The 18,045-nt window shown below is 44.9% G+C and overlaps 2 protein-coding genes across 5 annotated transcripts; both read right to left on the bottom strand.

The window, feature by feature from the left end:
- Positions 1-147: 147 nt before the first annotated feature.
- On the bottom strand, positions 148-13,363 carry LOC135185327 (hepatitis A virus cellular receptor 1 homolog). 3 transcript variants are annotated; one of them, XM_064161981.1, is made up of 8 exons: positions 10,591-13,363; positions 6,392-6,736; positions 5,311-5,361; positions 2,807-2,886; positions 2,549-2,605; positions 1,575-1,689; positions 932-971; positions 149-533 (listed from the first exon to the last, which is right to left on the bottom strand). In XM_064161981.1, exons 2-8 carry the CDS (start codon positions 6,657-6,659, stop codon positions 440-442), a joined length of 705 nt encoding a protein of 234 aa, XP_064018051.1. In that variant the 5' UTR covers positions 6,660-6,736; positions 10,591-13,363; the 3' UTR covers positions 149-439. The 3 variants fall into 3 exon arrangements, with proteins under 3 accessions (XP_064018050.1, XP_064018051.1, XP_064018049.1); XM_064161979.1 differs by lacking the exon at positions 10,591-13,363 and adding an exon at positions 9,183-9,418; XM_064161980.1 differs by lacking the exons at positions 5,311-5,361; positions 10,591-13,363 and adding an exon at positions 9,183-9,420 and having other exon boundaries at positions 148-533.
- A 627-nt stretch (positions 13,364-13,990) lies between these two features.
- On the bottom strand, positions 13,991-15,716 carry MED7 (mediator complex subunit 7). Of its 2 annotated transcripts, none has more exons than XM_064161976.1 (2): positions 15,630-15,716; positions 13,991-15,027 (listed from the first exon to the last, which is right to left on the bottom strand). In XM_064161976.1, exon 2 carries the CDS (start codon positions 15,006-15,008, stop codon positions 14,316-14,318), a length of 693 nt encoding a protein of 230 aa, XP_064018046.1. In that variant the 5' UTR covers positions 15,009-15,027; positions 15,630-15,716; the 3' UTR covers positions 13,991-14,315. The 2 variants fall into 2 exon arrangements, with proteins under 2 accessions (XP_064018046.1, XP_064018047.1); XM_064161977.1 differs by having other exon boundaries at positions 15,625-15,645.
- Between the last annotated feature and the right edge of the window lie 2,329 nt (positions 15,717-18,045).

The following is an 18,045-nucleotide window of genomic DNA, read 5'->3' as shown; positions in this document are numbered from 1 at the left end:
GTTATCGTTGTCATGGCAGCTATGAGAATGCTTCTGCCCTCTGATGGCCTGGACCCTTGTAGCTGGCAAATGCAAGACATGGTAAAGACAAAGTTTTTTGAAACATGTGTGGTTTTGCTTTAGTGATGGAGTAGTCATTCTGGCACTTCCTCTTTTATTCCCAACAAGGAAGAGATAATTTGAGGCAGGTAATAAATATCATGGGAACTTTTCTTTTTTTAGGGTTGATAAGCAGATTCTGGAAATTTCCATTCGAGTCAGTGGGGTTTCTGTTTCTGGAAGACACTGATAAAGATTTTAATTGAAAGTGTAGTTGTTATTTGTTTTATTCAAATGATGTGAATAATGCTTCAGTATTCCAGTCACATTTAGCTGCCAAGCAGCTAACATTTTGCATTGAATGTCCCAGTGACGACAAAGGCAGGCATGCATCCAGTTCTTAGTGTATTATATAAATGTTTTCCTCTACATGGATCTCATCTTCCAGGGCATTATGGTTCCCTGAACCTCCTGGCCTCCAAAATGCAACGAAGCTGCACAAAGAGTGAAAGCCACATGGTTAAACAAAAGAGCAACAATAGGAAGAGAGAAAAGCAGGTAACTAAATCAATCAGCTCAGTGGAAAATTGTAATCTATGCAAAAGCACTCATTTAAACATGACTGATAATGAATCATCTTTCCATTCATGAGATAAGCCCCACGTGAAGTTTGCATGCTCCCTAATGTAATGAGCTGACAGTTACACTCATGTTTGCTTACTAATTAATGATAAAGCAGCAGGGAGGGTTGTTGTTCTTCCAATGTTTCCTATAAACTTGAGATTAAGAAAGCAAGCCAAAGCATGTGGTGGAGTCAGCATACTGACTGCATTTTCTTGCTGCAACTGAATTTGTCCTGCTGGCTAAAGCAGAAAAGAAATAGACCACTTACTTTGAAAAGTCACTTTTCTTCTTCCGATTGGATAAAAATTCTGAGCTCCATCCAGAATGAAAATAAAGAAAAACGACAATAAATAATTTTCTGTAAGGCTATGGGAAGTCAATAAAGTAATGGATTCAAAAAAGAAACCTCAAGAATCTGAAACTAAATAAGGGAACTGTAAACAAATGTTTTCAGAAGAGGAAATCCCCATTATTTCCATGAGACCTAGTTCATATGGCTTGATCTGACCACAAGCCTCTATGCAGGAAATCTGGGATACAGAAGAATACTGGGTACATGAAACTAGTGCCCCTCCTATTATTGGGAATGACTGGGATGTGACAGCAACTGAAGAATGGGTAGGAGGAAATGAGTGGGACAGGAGATATGGGCTTGTACTCTGCATTTCCTCATCAGACCCCAGGTTGAGCGGTTGCTAAGGAGACTGAGATAAAAAACAACACCACACCGGCAGCTTGCCCTTTTGTGCTTTAGAGGCTAAGGGGAAGACCTGAGCAAGCAACCACAGAGCAGGGCAGAGGGTGAAGCCATCACAGACCTTAGATCACACCCCTGAAGTAGAAGACCTGTGGCATTCCACCACGGCTGTGAATAGATGCACCTTGGACAACCACTTGTGAAAAGTACTTACGTCTAGTGAGGAACAGAGCCAAAATAAGGCCAGCTAGAAGTACTGCACATAAACCAATCCCAATGTACAATCCATTTTCTGAATACTGCTGCCTGGGAAGCGATACAGACATGTCCTGTCAGGCACAAACCAGATGAGCATCAGTGACTTTGTAGGCAAGACACCCATACAATACCCATTTGGGCATTTTGCAACCCTGCAGTAAAGCTACACTTGAGAGCAGAAGCCTAATTTGGGGTACAGGACTAGTTTCAAGCAGAATCACTGTAACAGTTGTGCGAATCATAGAATCACAGGTATGTTAAGGTTGGAAAAGAACTCTGAGATCATCCAGTCCAACTATCAAACCAGCACCACCATGCCCACTAAACCATACCTGATGTGCACATGCTGCTTGAACACATTCAGGGATGGTGACTCCACCATCTCCCTGAGCACACTGCTAAACACATTATGTTTTGGGATTGTGAAGGGATCTGAAGTCATGACAAATCACATTCATTCAGGTTTAATACTATTTAGTGAAGATATTCTTTTTTATGATTAAAATATCTTCTGATCTCCCAGCTTTTTGACAGCTTATTCAGTACTTGCTCAAGGCAAATATGCCTTCTCCTTGCAGTGGTCATTATTTAGGCAAAACTTCTTTCTGAAGTTCTAACCTCTCATTTGAAATCCAGGTCTGGATAGATGCTGAAGCACAGTAAGGCTTCTGACTTCCAGCCTGCACATGCAGCAGTTTACATGCCCACAGCAGTACATCACAGCAGGCCTTCCCAAAGACAAGCTTGGCTGTCTTGTCTTCCTGACAAAATTTGGGTAATGTTACTGCCTGTCACCCTGAAGTATGTACTGGAGGACTCAGCAGGGCAGACACAGAGCTGCCCCTTTGAACCTCATTCGCATAGGGAGCGCAGGACACCCCTATGCTGTCAGGTTGCCCAGTTTCAACTCTTCCCCACATCCTGCCATACCTGCAGGTTTGCAGTTACATCCAAGCAGTCCAAGGTGCTTGAGCAGGGATCAGAGGCCTGAAAGGCAATACAGATATTGCTAAAGCTCTTCCTGCAGCAGCAGGAAGTGCTTTCTGCAGGCAAGGCAGTTTTCTCTTTCATAAGCACTAAGTTTGCAATTGTACTTCAGGAGTACAAGTGAACTGCAGGGATGACCCAGTAACCTCTCGTTTCTGTCCAGTTCATCTTACTGTGCTACAGCACAACAGAGATGCTTACAGTCTGAGGAGCTTCTGAAGCAGAGAGCGATGGCCACGTTCTTGCAGTGGTAAAGGATGATTCACTGGTGCTCCCCTGAGCTGAGCAAAGACAAGAAAAAACACACCACTTGCATAGGGAACCATTCTGCCTTGGCAGAGATGAGTTTGTGCTGCTAACTTGGGACCACCAAGCTTAAGTATCTCTGTGTCAGGAGCATCAGGTCTGCAGATCGTAAAGCAGTTGGTGTCCTCAGGGGCAGCACAAAACTCTGACTATTGCAGCCTCTGCCACCCTTTTCAGAGCTGTGAATTTCTTCCAGAAAAGACTTAGCTCTTGCTTTTATCTCAACACAGGGTCTAGAAGGAAAGAGTTACCAAGGCAGGCACCTTTTTTGGAACCAAGAAGTGGCAATGGCTGCCTAAGCAAACTTATCTGATTCAAAGTGATTAAGCTTAGCTCAGGACCTTGAAAGAGCAAGTGGTACAGTTAGACAAAGCTACTGGTACTTATGAAGTCCCAGACAGCTACATAATAGACCAAGCAGAGTGGGATATCTCTGCATAAAGACCTGCAGATCGTGTTGCAGAGCTTTTGGCAGTACTTACAGTTCAGAATTATGAAATGATGTCTTCCATATCATCAGTCTCTGTTTCTCTATGTGTTGTCAGATTATATATAAACTTCCTGAAAATTTTCTGTTCACATTAGGACAGTCCCAGCTGGTTCCTTTGATACTTTAAATTGTTGCCTTTATGCCAGAAGCACTGTTCTCAAGAGTCCTTTGGACTGCTGGGGTAGTCCTACATCAGAGGCACACAGCCATCTGCCTTTTCCACCTTCCCTCTGTAGAAGCATGCACATATTAACCTGTAAAAATCCCAGTTCCAGCAGCAGCTAAGGAGGATGTCAAAGGGTTAAGCAAACCCATGAGTCATGGGAGTGGAAGCCATGTTGCTTGCAGCTAGGACAGAAACAGTATGAGAAAGTTTTCACTTCCTCTTCCAAAAAGGAAATGCAACTGTTGTAACATTTTAGAATTGCTTCTCTGGAAATACCTGATGTGGAGAAAGAAATCTCTGCTACCCAGCACTCCTGATTTTTGATTTGAAAATCCAGAGAATGAGCTGTTGTTCCACTATGAGCTCTCTCAGGGACTGGAAACTGAAGTTGGCTTTTTCAGACTTAAAAAGAAAGAGTGTGTAGACAATAGAAGTCTATAAATTTGTGAGTGGGATAGAGAAACTGTGTGGGGAATAATTGTTCACAGTCTCTTCTACTTAAAAAGAGAGGCCTTACATTAGTAAATACACAAAGGCTACAGAGGACGTGAGGCACAGTATGCCAGGGTGGAAGAGGACTTTGGCTTTGTAATAAAGTTTCATGGAATCATAGAATCAGTCAGGGCTGGAAGGGACCACAAGGAGCATCCAGTTCCAACCCCCCTGCCAAGGATACCCTACCCTAGATCAGGCTGGTCACAGCCTCATCCAGACTGGCCTTAAACACCTCCAGGGATGGAGCCTCAACCACCTCCCTGGGCAACCCAGACCAGGCTCTCATCACTCTCATGTTGAAGATCTTCCTCCTCACATCCAGGCTGAATCTCCCCACTTCCAGCTTTGCTCCATTCCTCCCAGTCCTGTCACTACCTGATAGCCTAAAAAGTCCCTCCCCAGCTTTTCATGTAGGCCCTTTTCAGATCCTGGAAGGCCACAAGAAGGTCACCTGGGAGCCTCCTCTTCTCCAGACTGAACAGCCCCAACTCTTCAGTCTGTCCTCATAGGAAAGGTGCTCCAGCCCTCTGAGCATCCTCGTGGCCCTTCTCTGGACATGCTCCAGCATGTCCATGATCCTTTATCTGCTGTTGACTGCTACTGAGATGGGATCCCGAATCAGATGCACTTTTAAGCTAGCCAAATAAAGTAGTTCTATGTTATAGAGTGACAAATAAGCTTATTAAGCAGTGGCCACACCCAGCTCCTGAAGATTTGCCATTGGAATGGGCTGCCCAGGGAGATGGTGGAGTCACCGTCCCTGGAGGTGTTCAAGAAAAGACTGGAGGGGTCACTTAGTGCCATGGACTAGTTGACTGAATAGGGCTGGGTGCTAGGTTGGATCAGATGATCTTGGAGGTCTCTTCCAACCAGGTTGATTCTATGATTCTGAGATATGTGGTTTACTGTTCATAAGATGCATTTCCAGAAGACAAGGCGAGATTTTATACCACCAAGAAAACAAAGTACCAAAACACCTACAAGAAAAACAATGTTCACAGCACCAACAAACCATCAACTTAAGCAAAAGACCCGGAAGCAAACTTCTCATGTAGGCACACTCTTTCTGTTGGACTCTTTACATACTGCCAGACAGACTTTAAATCCAAGTTCTGACCCCTGCTTCTATGGCAATGTTTAGTGAATTGTAGTCAAGACATTTCTATGATCATTTTGCTTCCTTCCTAAGATCCCCATTTGCAGCATAGCTTATATATGCTATCGAGATGAATATTTGCATATAGTTACCTGAGGTCTGTTCAGAGGTGGAAGTGTGAGGACTTGCAGTTGAGATCTTAGCTGATGTTAAAAAAAATAGAACAAAACCAAGATATGTTTTAGTTGACTTCAGAGTGTATTTAAATAGTGAGAAAGTGTTCCTGTACCAAAATCTCGCTAGCATCAGCTACACAAGCCAGCTACTTGTTCCATATATGATTAGTTTTGCTCTTTGTAGAGAGCATAAAGATCAAAGGAAGAGCTGATTTTAAAAATGCCCTGTACTGATTGTGTGTCCCTGGGCTTTACTCTGGAATCAAGCAGGGAAAATCATAGAATCAACCAGGTTGGAAGAGACCTCCACTATCATCCAGCCCAACCTAGCACCCAGCCCTATCCAGTCCGCTGGACCGTGGCACTAAGTGCCTCATGCAGGCTTTTCTTGAACACCTCCAGGGACAGCAACTCCACCACCTCCCAATGAAGTATCATTTGCTATGCAAAAGGTTCAAGTACAGCACTTTAGATGGCTTATTTACCCTACGCTGCGCTTCCCCTTAAATTCTCCAGCAGCGCTTCTAATTCAAGAAGGATGTTGAGGTGCTGGAACATGTCCAGAGAAGGGCAACGAAGCTGGTGAGGGGCCTGGAGCACAAATCCTATGAGGAGAGGTTGAGGGAGCTGGACCTGTTTAGCCTGGAGAAGAGGAGGCTCAGGGGTGATCTTATTACTGTCTACAACTACCTGAAGGGACATTGTAGCCAGGTGGGGGTTGGCCTCTTCTCCCAGGCAACCAGCAATAGAACAAGGGGACACAGTCTCAAGTTGTGCCAGGGTAGGTATAGGCTGGATATTAGGAAGAAGTTCTTCACAGAGAGAGTGATTTCCCATTGGAATAGGCTGCCCAGGGAGGTGGTGGAGGCACCGTCCCTGGGGGTCTTCAAGAAAAGCCTGGCTGAGGTACTTAGTGCCATGGTCTAGTTGATTGGATAGGGCTGGGTGCTAGGTTGGACTGGATGATCTTGGAGGTCTCTTCCAACCTGCTTGATTCTATGATTCTAAGAAAGCTCAGTGGTGCTGTGCTCCATGAAAAAGCTACCTCTGTACTCACCTTTCTCTATCACCACCTTGCGGTTGCTCCTCTGATCATTGAACCAGCCTGGGACCTCCACACGGCAGCAGTAGGTGCCACTGTCTGCTTCCTCAGCGGTCACGATCGTGAGGGACACGTCGCCCACGAGCAGGTTCCCTTTCAACACGTACCTAGGGCTGTGCTGCTCCGTCACCTTCCAGCCGTCTGTCCAGATAATGGTCTGCTCACATTTTGATGCGGGGCAGCTGCCACGACCCCAGCACATTGATGTGACGCCTTGTGTCATCTTAACATTGTAAAAGCAGGGCACGGTGACATTCTGACCAACATTGCCTCTCACTACTGAACCTGATACGGGGGAGGCTGTGGAAGAAAAAAGACAAACATGGTTGTTGAGCACAGTGCAGGCAAGTGGAAGCTTCTCACATAGCCAGCACGACCCATTACCTCCAACTCATAAGTGTCAGCTGGATTGGGATTTCTACACAGAGCTGTGGATGCCAACAGCACTGACACAGTGAGGAGCAACGATGGAGCCAGGGATTACACCTTGAGTACTGTGTCCAGTTCTGGGCCCCTCAATTCAAGAAGGATGTTGAGGTGCTGGAACATGTCCAGAGAAGGGCAACGAAGCTGGTGAGGGGCCTGGAGCACAAATCCTATGAGGAGAGGTTGAGGGAGCTGGGCCTGTTTAGCCTGGAGAAGAGGAGGCTCAGGGGTGATCTTATTACTGTCTACAACTACCTGAAGGGAGGCTGTAGCCAGGTGGGGGGTGGCCTCTTCTCCCAGGCAAGCAGCAACAGAACAAGGGGACACAATCTCAAGTTGTGCCAGGGTAGGTATAGGCTGGATATTAGGAAGAAGTTCTTCACAGAGAGAGTGATTGGCATTGGAATGGGCTGCCCAGGGAGGTGGTGGAGGCACCGTCCCTGGGGGTCTTCAAGAAAAGACTGGATGAGGCACTTAGTGCCATGGTCTAGTTGACTGGATAGGGCTGGGTGCTAGGTTGGACTGGATGATCTTGGAGGTCTCTTCCAACCTGGTTGATTCTATGATTCTATGATTTGTTCAGAATGTGTCTATAGCTAGAGAAAGAAGAATCACACCTCCTGCAGCCTCTGCAGCCAGCCAGGGAGGTGAAGAGAGAAAAGAGTTTGGATCTGCACAACGAGGTAGATTCTCTTTAGCCACATCTGGACTGTTAGATCTCTTCCTCACCCCCATCTTAGTTCAGATTTAATCCAAGTGATTCATAAGGGAACGGTGAGACACTGGCTTCTATTAAAGCCACTGTGGGAAATTCTACCTGCCTTTCAGTGAAAAGCCACCAAACAGCAGGTTCCATCAGAATGCTCACTGCTGAACACCTTGCCCCTTTTTTCCCCCCTCGATGACAGATTTTGTCTTTTTTCTCTCAGAAGATATCTTCCAGAGAAATTTTACTCTCTCCTTTCACTACCTTATTTTCCTCCCTCATGCAGTTTCTAACTTGTTTGGTTCCCATTAAAAGTAATTTTTCACATTTCCAGAAGGCTCTTTCATGCTATTGAGTGAAAACAGCAAGACCCAGCAGGCAGAAGCCTATTCATGTTTCTTTGGCTGTGTTTGGACCACTTCAGTCAATATTCCTTTCAGGAAGGTTTGAATAAAAGCTATATTTAGTGCCAGGCAAAATAACTTGTGCTCTGGTGATCCATTCACAGCTATCCTGTAACCACCTTCTTCCAGGTTACACAGCAGGGCTCCTGCCTGCTTGTACTTCAAAGAGAACTTGTTTGCACTTAGCACTATGCAGGTATCTTTTCAAACTCAGTAACATGGGACCATATGTGTAAATATTTTGATCTATCCATATAAACACTGCAGGGATCGAATTCTCTGTGGCAGCTATAGGCAGCAAATTATCTCTAGCAAAAGTCTAGCCCAGTCTATTATTAGGAAGGGCTCCCAAGGCAGGTCCACCAACATGTGGCTGTGACTCCCAAGCACTCTATAGCTTGAGTGCAGTTGTCCCTTGTGAAAAATCTGCTTTCCCCAGCCCAGCTCAGCTCAAAACAAGTCTGCATTTACAGGCTTTGCCACAATAGCATACTAGAAACTAATATCTGAAAAGAATGTATTCTATTTAATCTAACAAATAGGCTCTACATGAATCTCATCATGAAAGGCTTCATAAACAACTAAATTATATCTGTAATATCCCTGTTCTTTCTGCAGAACACACTCTACCACTAAATTTTTAATGTTTGTCTGCAACCTGTTGTTTTCTTGCCTTTAACAACGTTTTCCTAGGAAGACTTCTTCCTCAGGGAAAGGGAAAAAAATTTAAAAAAGAAGGAAAATTACCAATTAAATTTCATATTGGTTGAAAACTACCAGAACCCACACCTGACATTTTATTTGTCTTCCTAAGCATTCATCTTCACAAAGCCTGATGAGATGAAACATCCTTAGGGTTTATGTCTTCTAAAAAGGTTTCAATTCTCTCCTCATCTCAGAGCATTATTAGCTAATATTATCTATTATCTGCCCAAAAGATCATTCACTAACAAGACTACAGAGAGCCCAAGAAGCAGCATCTTTAAAACCATCATATCCTCAACACGATTCGGTGTTAAAAAGGCTATAAGTCCATCAGAAGGCTATTGAGCCACTGTGATAAAGAACTGTTTAATAGCACAGCACTGCAGTTCCTGTGCCATGTGGCCACTCTTCTCCTTTTAACATGTCTCTTTACAACCTTCTGAAACATTAATGCATGCTACCTCCCATCCACCTTCACCTATTCACTTAGTTGCGGCTTAATTACCTGTAAACAGGATCAGAAAAATCCAATTGGTGAGGAAATGAGACATTGTGGCTGAAGATAAGGAACAGAACTCCTCTTCACCCCTCAGGCACATTCAAGAAAACTTTCGGTAAACTCCTGGGTTTACTTCTTAGTACACATGTTCAGACACATCCAAGAATGCCCTTTGGTCTAATCCGGATCACCCTTCCGGTGCTTGGTCTGTCAGTCTGTAGCAGCACTGCCAAGCACTGCTACATTCACAGCTGAAGTCTTGCTGACTGTGGTTTGACTAAAAGGCTAAAAAACACTTGGCAGCACTTCAAAAAGCTGCTTCTTCTTTTCCCGAGACGAAACTACTGCTCACACCGCAGAGCTGATACAGCCATTAGTAACCCATTGCCCCACACTGCTCCCCACTTCTGGGGGATTTTTTTGCCATAGCAGATAGAATTTGGGTAAGAGATTACTGTAAGTAATAGATCATGGTACAGAAAGGACTTAGAAAAATAACAGACTCCTGGGAGGAAGTACTCAAGCATTTAATCATCAGCTTCTGGTTCTAACACTTAGAAGCAGCTCAGAGCATTGCTGGCAAGTGTGATTTGCTTTGGTGGCTCTAATGTGGCAGCATCACCAAGCTGTCCTGGTGTTACACATTTGTATCCTAAGACAGTCACAGTCTTTCATCCTATGACCCTTAAAAAGTATGAATCCAGGCTTTTGCTATACAAAATAACACACAAAGAATACAGAGGTCACTTATTTAAAAGGCTCAAGAATGACTTTGACATAATACTGTTGAAATACAGGTTTTGAGAAATGGTGGCCCCTGGTCACTCTGTCCCTGGATTAACTAACTCTTCTTCAGTCTTTTTATACTGTTTGGACTAGAGCTGTAGCTATGATCAAGTGCATTTTGTTCTAAGGCAAGCAAATTTCTTTGCAAAAGTAACCAACCAATTTTGCACTGCTTTATACAAGCAAATTTAAGTTGCAGGGAGTTGGGTTTTGTCAATAACTGAAACAACACAAATGCTCCCAGAAACACACCCAAAACCATACACTGGGCTAGAACCAGAACCAACAGAGCTGCTTGGCACTGAGAACCAAGCCCCTACAATCATCAGAGTGAGAGTTTCTTTAAGCAAAAAGAAGGAAATTCAAGAAATTAAAATAGCCATGAGCCAGACTATCAACATACTTGTAGAGAGAACTTGGAGAAAGAGGGATAAAAGGGGATTTTTGTAAGCAGTGGCTGGAAGCAGGACTCTAAGATGCTTTCTCTTTTCTCCTGCGGAGAAACAGGAACCTGCAGACAGCTGCTACAGAAGCAATTGATCCTTAATGGCAGGATCCTGAACTGCTTTGCACTAAAGGAAAAGGCAGGGCAAGCTGGCTCTGGCAGAAGTTGGGTGACACCACTCACCACAGATGTGCCATGATAGTGATCATTCAACAGGTAAAAACATGCAGGACACATCCCTGGGTCCATATGGATTCCTCCTCTGCATGGGCCACATCTGAGATCTTCAATAAAATAAAAAATTGGCTAAGAAAAGAAAGAAAATGTTATCCCAGAGCTCTGCCTGAGCCCCTTCTACTCTCTTCACCCACATTGTTTGGTTCACAGCCTACAGCAGTTTGCGTGCAGACTGCCGGCTGTAACCCCAAGAAAGTTGTTCTGGTCACATAGTAGGAGGATGTGAAAGGCACAGGGGAGAGCTAACCCACTTGCTTTAGGCTTCATTTCAAGCACAGATCATACGAAATTCCTTGATACAATTTCTGAGTTGTTTTCTGAATTCCTGATGTCTATTTGTGCAAGAGATGAGCACCATTTATGCAGAAAAATTGCCAGCATCATCTTTTTCAAGCAGCCCTGAAAGTGGCTGCAATTTTTCTTGACTCAGAGCACAGTCATATCATACTTCATGAAAACATAAACCAACCACGAGATTCAGTATTGAAATAAGCCTAGAGGCACTGTTGGAAATATCTCTTTGTTGTACTATTTTCTAGCTGAGTTCTTAAAAAAGCATTTTCCCCTGATATAATCAGAGCTTTTCTCTCACTGGTCACAGACTTGGCTCTCTGTATCAAGAAACTTTTGGAACTTTCCAGCTAACATATGCCTGTTATCCCTGTGCTTGTTCAGGCAGAGTAGCAGAGGGACTGTGCTTTTCATTTTTTCTTCCTTTTTGTTCTGGTTTGGGTTTGTTTTGAATTAAGAAAACATCCAACTGCTGCCTAACACCTGATGTTAACTTCATCTCATCACACTTCCTAAGAGAGAGCTGGGCTCAGAGCAACCTAATGAGGTTCAACAAGGGTAAGTGTAGAGTAGGAGGAACAATAAACTGCACCAGTATAAGCTGGGAGGTAATCTGTTTGAGAGCAGCCCTGTGGAAAAGGAGGTGGGAGTCCTGGGGGATAACAAGTTGTCCATGGGACAGCAGTGTGCCCTTGTGGCCAAGAGGGCCAATGGGATCCTAGGGTGCATTAAAAAGAGTGTGTCCAGCAGATCAAGGGAAGTTCTCCTCCCCCTCTGCTCTTCCCTGGTGAGACCCCATCTTGAGTACTCCATTCAGTTTTGGGCTCCCCAGTTTAAGAAGGACAGGGATCTGCTTGAACGAGTCCAGCAAAGGTCTATGAGGATTATTAGGGGACTGGAACACTGGCTGATGAGGAGGGGCTGAGGGACCTGAGGCTTTTTAGTCTGGAGAAGACTGAGAGAGGATCTAATAATCATTTAGAAACATCTGAGGGCTGGGTGTCAGAAGGGGGACACACAGGCTCTGCTCACTTGCTTCCTGGGATAGAACAAGGAGCAATGGGTATAAGCTGCAGCACAGGAGGTTCCACCTCAACACGAGGGGGAACTTCTTTACTCTAAGGGTCACAGAGCATGGGAACAGGCTCCCCAGAGAGGTTGTGGGGGTCTCTTTCTCTGGAGACTTTCAAGGCCTGTCTGGATGTGTTCCTGTGTGACCTGAGCTAGATTATATGGTCCTGCTCTGGCAGGAGGGCTAGACTCGATGATCTCTTTGGGTCTCTTCCAACGCCTAACATCCTGTGATCCTTAGACATGCATTTCCAATACATTTCAGGAGCAGAATACTACAAATTCTATCACACTCACAAAGAAAATCAGTATTTGCTGAGCTAAGGAGAGATCTTACCAGGAGCAGGTTGACTAACACACTAGAGAAAACACTTATAATCAAATTTGCTAGTCTATGAGTCACATCACCCAAGATGTGAAATGCCCATTTCCCTTGGCTGACAGCCATGTGCCATCCCCTGCCTTCACCACAGCTGCAGCACATTGTTTTCCCCAAGTAAAGCTCTAACACCAAAAGAGGAAAATTATCACTGCTTTGACCTGTCCATGGAAGAAAAATTCACTGTTTTGGCTGGAAAAAGCCCAGGAAGCCACTCACAGCTTTCTGAAGGTTTTCATTAAACACAGAAAATAACAATCTGAAATAAACAAATTATTCATTACACTTTTTGCAAAGTAAAAGCAGTCTGGAGTGTTTTTAAATGATATAATCCCCCCTAGCTTCAGTGGTTTCACAAGCAAGTATATTGCAATTGCTAGCTGCTGCTAGAACTCAACTTGTGCAGGATTTTGAAACTATAGTACCTTAAAGCCAAAAAATGACACCAAAATCAACGAAAAGCATCAAGTATCTGCAAGAATTCTTTTTGAAGGGCAAAATTAAAACACTCTGGCAAACTCTAGTTCCACAGTGCATGACTTCTCTCATTCAGGAGGCACTAAACATGTCATGCTGAAGATGAGAAATATTTGCAAAGTAGGCAGCAAATTAATTCTGCTCACTTGGAACTGCTTTAGTCACCTACAAGCAATAGTCTGGAGAGAAGGAAGGAAACAATGGTGGCTCAATAAAGGATAAAAGTGTTAACTTCACAAAATTATTTTTACATTTCTGAAAGAAACCCCATGTTTCTGCTTCTTTATTGCTACTTATGTCATGCACACTTAAAATAGCAGATGATGTTCTCCAATGAGTCATAAACTTGCTCCAGTTCCTTTCATCTTCATCTGCCTTGAGCTCAATCCCCAACACATAATACTTTCACCTGCTCATTTAAGTAACATTTCTGAAAACAACACTATTAGCAGGGACATGGCTTATTAAATCACATTTAAAACCTGTGTTTTTGCAAGTTCCCTCACTCAAAGTTTTCTCAGCTGTGGGGTGCTGTACATACTTTAGAAACCATCCATACTGCACTGTGAAACCATGAAGACATGGGAGTAGGATTTCCCTGATAGAAGGGATAAGGTAAATAAGACACTATTTCCTTATCAAATCATTCTCTTCTTCTTGCTTTGGGCTAATGCAACTTCAATGTTCTTTAAATATGGTTGATATGGGGTTTATTTCATGTAGTACTTGCAAGGTCTTTCCAACTTAAAAAGTTCTCTACTAGGACAAGGGCAAATTACTCAGACTCTCACTCCTGAGAGAAACACTCAGCTTGGCACAGAACCCACTTAAAGGGCAAATACAAAGCATCTGCAGTGCAAAGTGAGTCATTTCACACATATATATTAGCTACAAAGGAAGCATCAGCTAGTCTAAGCATCTGTGTGTTAAAAAAGACTTTTTTTTTTGTAAATTGATTGGAATTTACATAAGAAAATCAAAATCCAATTATTTTTTTAGTTCATTTAGTCCTTTTAAGACTCCCTACAACATGTTTCTACAAGACAAATTACACAACGTAATATCCAAAATAAAGGAGTTCTTAAGTTCTCTCAAGTATAGTTACACCACGAAAAAAATAGGAATGGATTTTGCAGACTTCATACATTTTATTTTTAATATTTAATTGCATGTTCCTGAAAGGACCCATTGAAACTGTACACAACTAGCACATAGTTGAAATGCAAGAATTGCCAAATGCAATTTCTTTTGGTCAGATCCCTGACTGGCTTCTCCACATTATAAAGCAAAGGGGATAAAAATAACACAGCGATATACACAAAAAAAGCCAAAAGTGGCAAAGTGTAACAGAAAACAAGTCACTTGCAACCTCCAGCAGGTGCACAATAAACACCTTATCTGCTTGTCCAACACCAAACATTCTGCCCATCACTATGATAAGTTAGTGTTTTCTTCACGTCATTTCATCAATGATGCTACACATAGCTGCATCTTTGTCCAAAACCTGATCTCTCTTGCCACCAGAACGCTCTCTCTGCATTTCACTCTGCCCCAGACAACTGCTGTTATCATCAGTATCCATTTTTTCCACCTTCACTCGCAGTCCTCCCTCTGAATGAGGCAGATCATCAGGCAAGGAAGCCAGACAGTTCTGAATCATCTCTACAACTCGCTCCAAGTGCTTCTGAAATCGCTCTGCTGTTTCCAGACGCTGACGTTTCTGCACCTCCATCATGACTCTCAGTGTCTCCCTAGCTTGGTGAGGCCGATACTCATTTATCAAGTGATGGACATGAACAAAAAGCAGTTTCAAGTCTTCCAGCTTTTCCTCTCGCTTTATACTCCCTGGACTCCTTATTAAGATATCCAACAGATCCAGAAAATTAACCAGGATAGACATATTAAGCTTTCTTAATTCCTTCTTGTGATCAAACTGCATAGGATGTAACCGTTCAATACCCTGGCTCTCCAAGGGTCGAATAATCAGATCATCACACTGAAACTGATTGCCAAACATCATATAGCTGTCTTTCACAGGTGGAGGTGGCTTTGGAGCCAGGCCTTTACGGATATTCTCATCAGTGTATTCTTTTATGTATTGCATTGGTGGAGGAGGAAGGGCACTCACTTGCTGAGGTTCACCCATTTTTGCCAGGCAAAAATCCCTAGGGAACATCCCGAGAAATAGATGTTAAACAAACTGCAAGACAACTTTACCGAATAAAGAGAAACAAAGGCAATATAAAAGAGCTGACTGAGAGAAAAGAGGCCAGAAGAAAGCCATCTCAATGTGTAGAATACAGGAAACCTCTCGAATACGTCCACGCAAGCTTTTCATTAATGTATGCTCTTAGGAGGATTACCGTCACTAGAAGCACATGGAGCGTTCGTTTCCCAAACCAGGGCAGACCAGCCTGTAATCTGGGCTGCCACGAGAAGGGAGACCTTGTTCTGTAGCCGAGCCCCGCTAACACTGCGCCCAACCAGTGGGGAAATCGCGCACACCAGCAGTGGGCAAGTACTACTCTCAGGGGACCGCGCGGCCTCCTGTCGCGGCTCCACAGCCACCGCCGACCGGCCCTGATGTGCGCCAGGCCAAGCCAGGTTAGGCTCTGGGAAGGCCTAAGCATCGAGGCGGGGCTCGCCAGGACACTGATGGAGAGAAGAGCCGGGGGTGCGCTAATACAAGACCCCACCGGCGCCTAAGCCACATACTTGGCGGAGGAAAGCCGCCAAATCGCGCAGGAAAGAAGCCGCCGCACCTCACCTGCCCGCCGAGCCCGCTCAGCGCAGCCGCCACCCGCCCACTTCCGGCCGCAGCGCACGTCCCTTCCCCTCTATGGGGTCGCCGGCTTCGGGGCGGCACGCTCTGATTGGACATGCCGAACATCAGTCAAGAGTCTGCCCCACTCAGCAGAGGGCCTGGCTGGGGAGGCGGTGCCAAGTGCCATCGGAGCAACCCATTGGTGCATGAGGGGCGTGGCGCGTCCTCCGCCCCGGCCGCTGCTGGGCGATACGGTCCGGCGGCGCTGCCGGGGCTTGCTGCGCTGTCCCTGGGCGAGGTAGCAGTCCCGGCCGGGCCGGGGCCACATCTCAACCGCTTCCTCACCACAACCCTCTCCTAAGATGTGAGGTCAAAGCCGTTGTGGGGACTGCAGCCACCGATCTCGCGTTAGGAGAGATCTACTACGTCCAAGTAGTGTCTGAAGAGAGACTCTGGGGTCAGCGTGTCCCAGCTGCTGGCAAGGAACTGCTTTGAAGGAGCATACGTGGGTCAGGATCTGCCAACGCTGTTCTTACACGCTAACCGTTTAGCTGCACAGCGATCGTATACTGTGATCGTGAGCTCTGTGAGCACGGGGAAGAGAAGGCTCCAGGGGCACCTCATTGCTGCCCTTCGTTCTTTAAAGGGACCTGCCTGTAAGAAAGATGGGGTCAATCTTTTCAGCAGAGTCTGTTGTCACAGGGCAAGGGGTGATGGTTCTAAACTAAGGTAGAGGAAATTTAAGGTGGATAAAAGGAAAATGATTTTTTTGTAATGAGGGTGGTGAAACACTAGCACAGGTTGCCTCTAGAGGTGGTGGAATGGGCTGCCCAGGGAGGTGGGGGAGACACCGTCCCTGGGGGTCTTCAAGAAAAGCCTGGATGAGGCACTTAGTGCCATGGTCTAGTTGATTGGCTAGGGCTGGGTGCTAGGTTGGACTGGATGATCTTGGAGGTCTCTTCCAACCTGGTTGATTCTATGATGCTCCGTCCCGGGAAGCATTCAAGGCCAGGCTCTGTGCAACCTGATTTAGTTGAAGATGTCACAGCTGACTGCAGGGGGTTTGCACTGAGTGACCTTTGAAAGTCCTTTCCAGCCCAACACGTGGTAAGATTCTATGTGGTAGGTAGTGATGATAGGGTATGTATCTCATTCACACATCGGAGAAGCATTACTCTTGTCAAAGTGTTTGCATCCTTCTATCATCTGAATAGACAAAAGCTGACCACATAAAGACTGTAACAAACAGCTGGGCTTCACTGCTTGCTTTTTCCCCCCCTTTATTTTCCCCTGTCAAGTATTGCTTTAGGAGGAATTAAAATAGTGCATTTACACTTTTTCATCTTGTGAATCTGTGAAGATGGGCTTGCTGACGTCATCACCTCTGAAGGAATTTCTCCCTGGAATGGCCAACAGAAAAGGATTTTGGACACTTGGCTATTTCTGTTCTGTTCTCTCCCTTCCTCAGCAGATGGCAGCAATAGCCTGTGTCTGACAAAATCCCACGTGCAGTATCATTTACAGATTCACTTTCGAGATCGATCATTTCACCTCCAAAAAATTCCAGTTGAATAATAATTACTTCGAATCCTCATAGTTATTTCTAAAACAATGAAATATAGGGGCAAGGATTCTTTCCTTTGGTTTTTGTTTTTTTGTTTTAAATAACTAATCCTCCATCTGTGCTGTTGTCCAAAGGAGGGTCCTCTCTTGTAATGGCCTACAACTTTGATTTTGGGAAGACAGTGAAGTGATCTGAGCACAGTCTGTTGATAGTCTCTGGATTGACTGATATGATGCCATCTGATATCTGATGCTGTATCTTCTTTTCTGCTCTTGAGGCAATTGCATCTACTTAAAAAGTGAGATGAAGGTCACAGAATCAATCAGGTTGGAAGAGACCTTCAAGATCATCCAGTCCAACCTAGCACCCAGCCCTAGCCAATCAACCAGACCATGGCACTAAGTGTCTCATCCAGTCTTTTCTTAAACACCTTCAGGGATGGTGACTCCACCACCTCCCTGGGCAGCCCATTCCAATGCCAATCACTCTCTGTGAAGAACTTCCTCCTAACATCCAGCCTATACCTCCCCTGGCACAACTTGAGACTGTGTCTTCTTGTTCTGTTGCTGGTTGCTTGGCAGAAGAGGCCACCCCCCACCTGTCTACAGCCTCCCTTCAGGTAGTTGTAGACAGCAGTGAGGTCTCCTCCGGGCTGCACAACCCCAGCTCCATTAGCCTCTCCTTACATGAAGGATTTTGTGGTGCCCAAGATGGAAATTAACCTACTGTTCTTTTCAGAAACACATCCATGTGGACTGAAATGTCACAAGTGTGAATGGCTTGCTCCAACCCAGGAGCCTAGGTACAGAAAGCTCTTACTCTTTGTGCAAACATTCCTAACAGGCAGTCACAGTG

The sequence above is a fragment of the Pogoniulus pusillus genome, chromosome 22, assembly GCF_015220805.1.
Source record: "Pogoniulus pusillus isolate bPogPus1 chromosome 22, bPogPus1.pri, whole genome shotgun sequence".
Classification (NCBI taxonomy): Eukaryota; Metazoa; Chordata; class Aves; order Piciformes; family Lybiidae; genus Pogoniulus; species Pogoniulus pusillus.
The sequence above is the reverse complement of the archived record's forward strand: the minus strand, read 5'-3'. Positions and strand labels throughout refer to the sequence as shown.

What these genes read in the sequence shown, in the direction of transcription:
- LOC135185327 (XM_064161979.1), bottom strand. Translation starts at nt 9,276, where the DNA reads ATGTGCCTGAGGGGTGAAGAGGAGTTCTGTTCCTTATCTTCAGCCACA. An exon ending in TTTTCTGATCCTGTTTACAG is followed by an intron (nt 6,737 to 9,182) that starts GTAATTAAGCCG and finishes TTTCTTCCACAG; the next exon opens with CCTCCCCCGTATCAGGTTCA. An exon ending in ATGTAACTGCAAACCTGCAG is followed by an intron (nt 1,690 to 2,548) that starts GTATGGCAGGAT and finishes TGTGCCTGACAG; the next exon opens with GACATGTCTGTATCGCTTCC.
- MED7 (XM_064161976.1), bottom strand. Translation starts at nt 15,008, where the DNA reads ATGGGTGAACCTCAGCAAGTGAGTGCCCTTCCTCCTCCACCAATGCAA.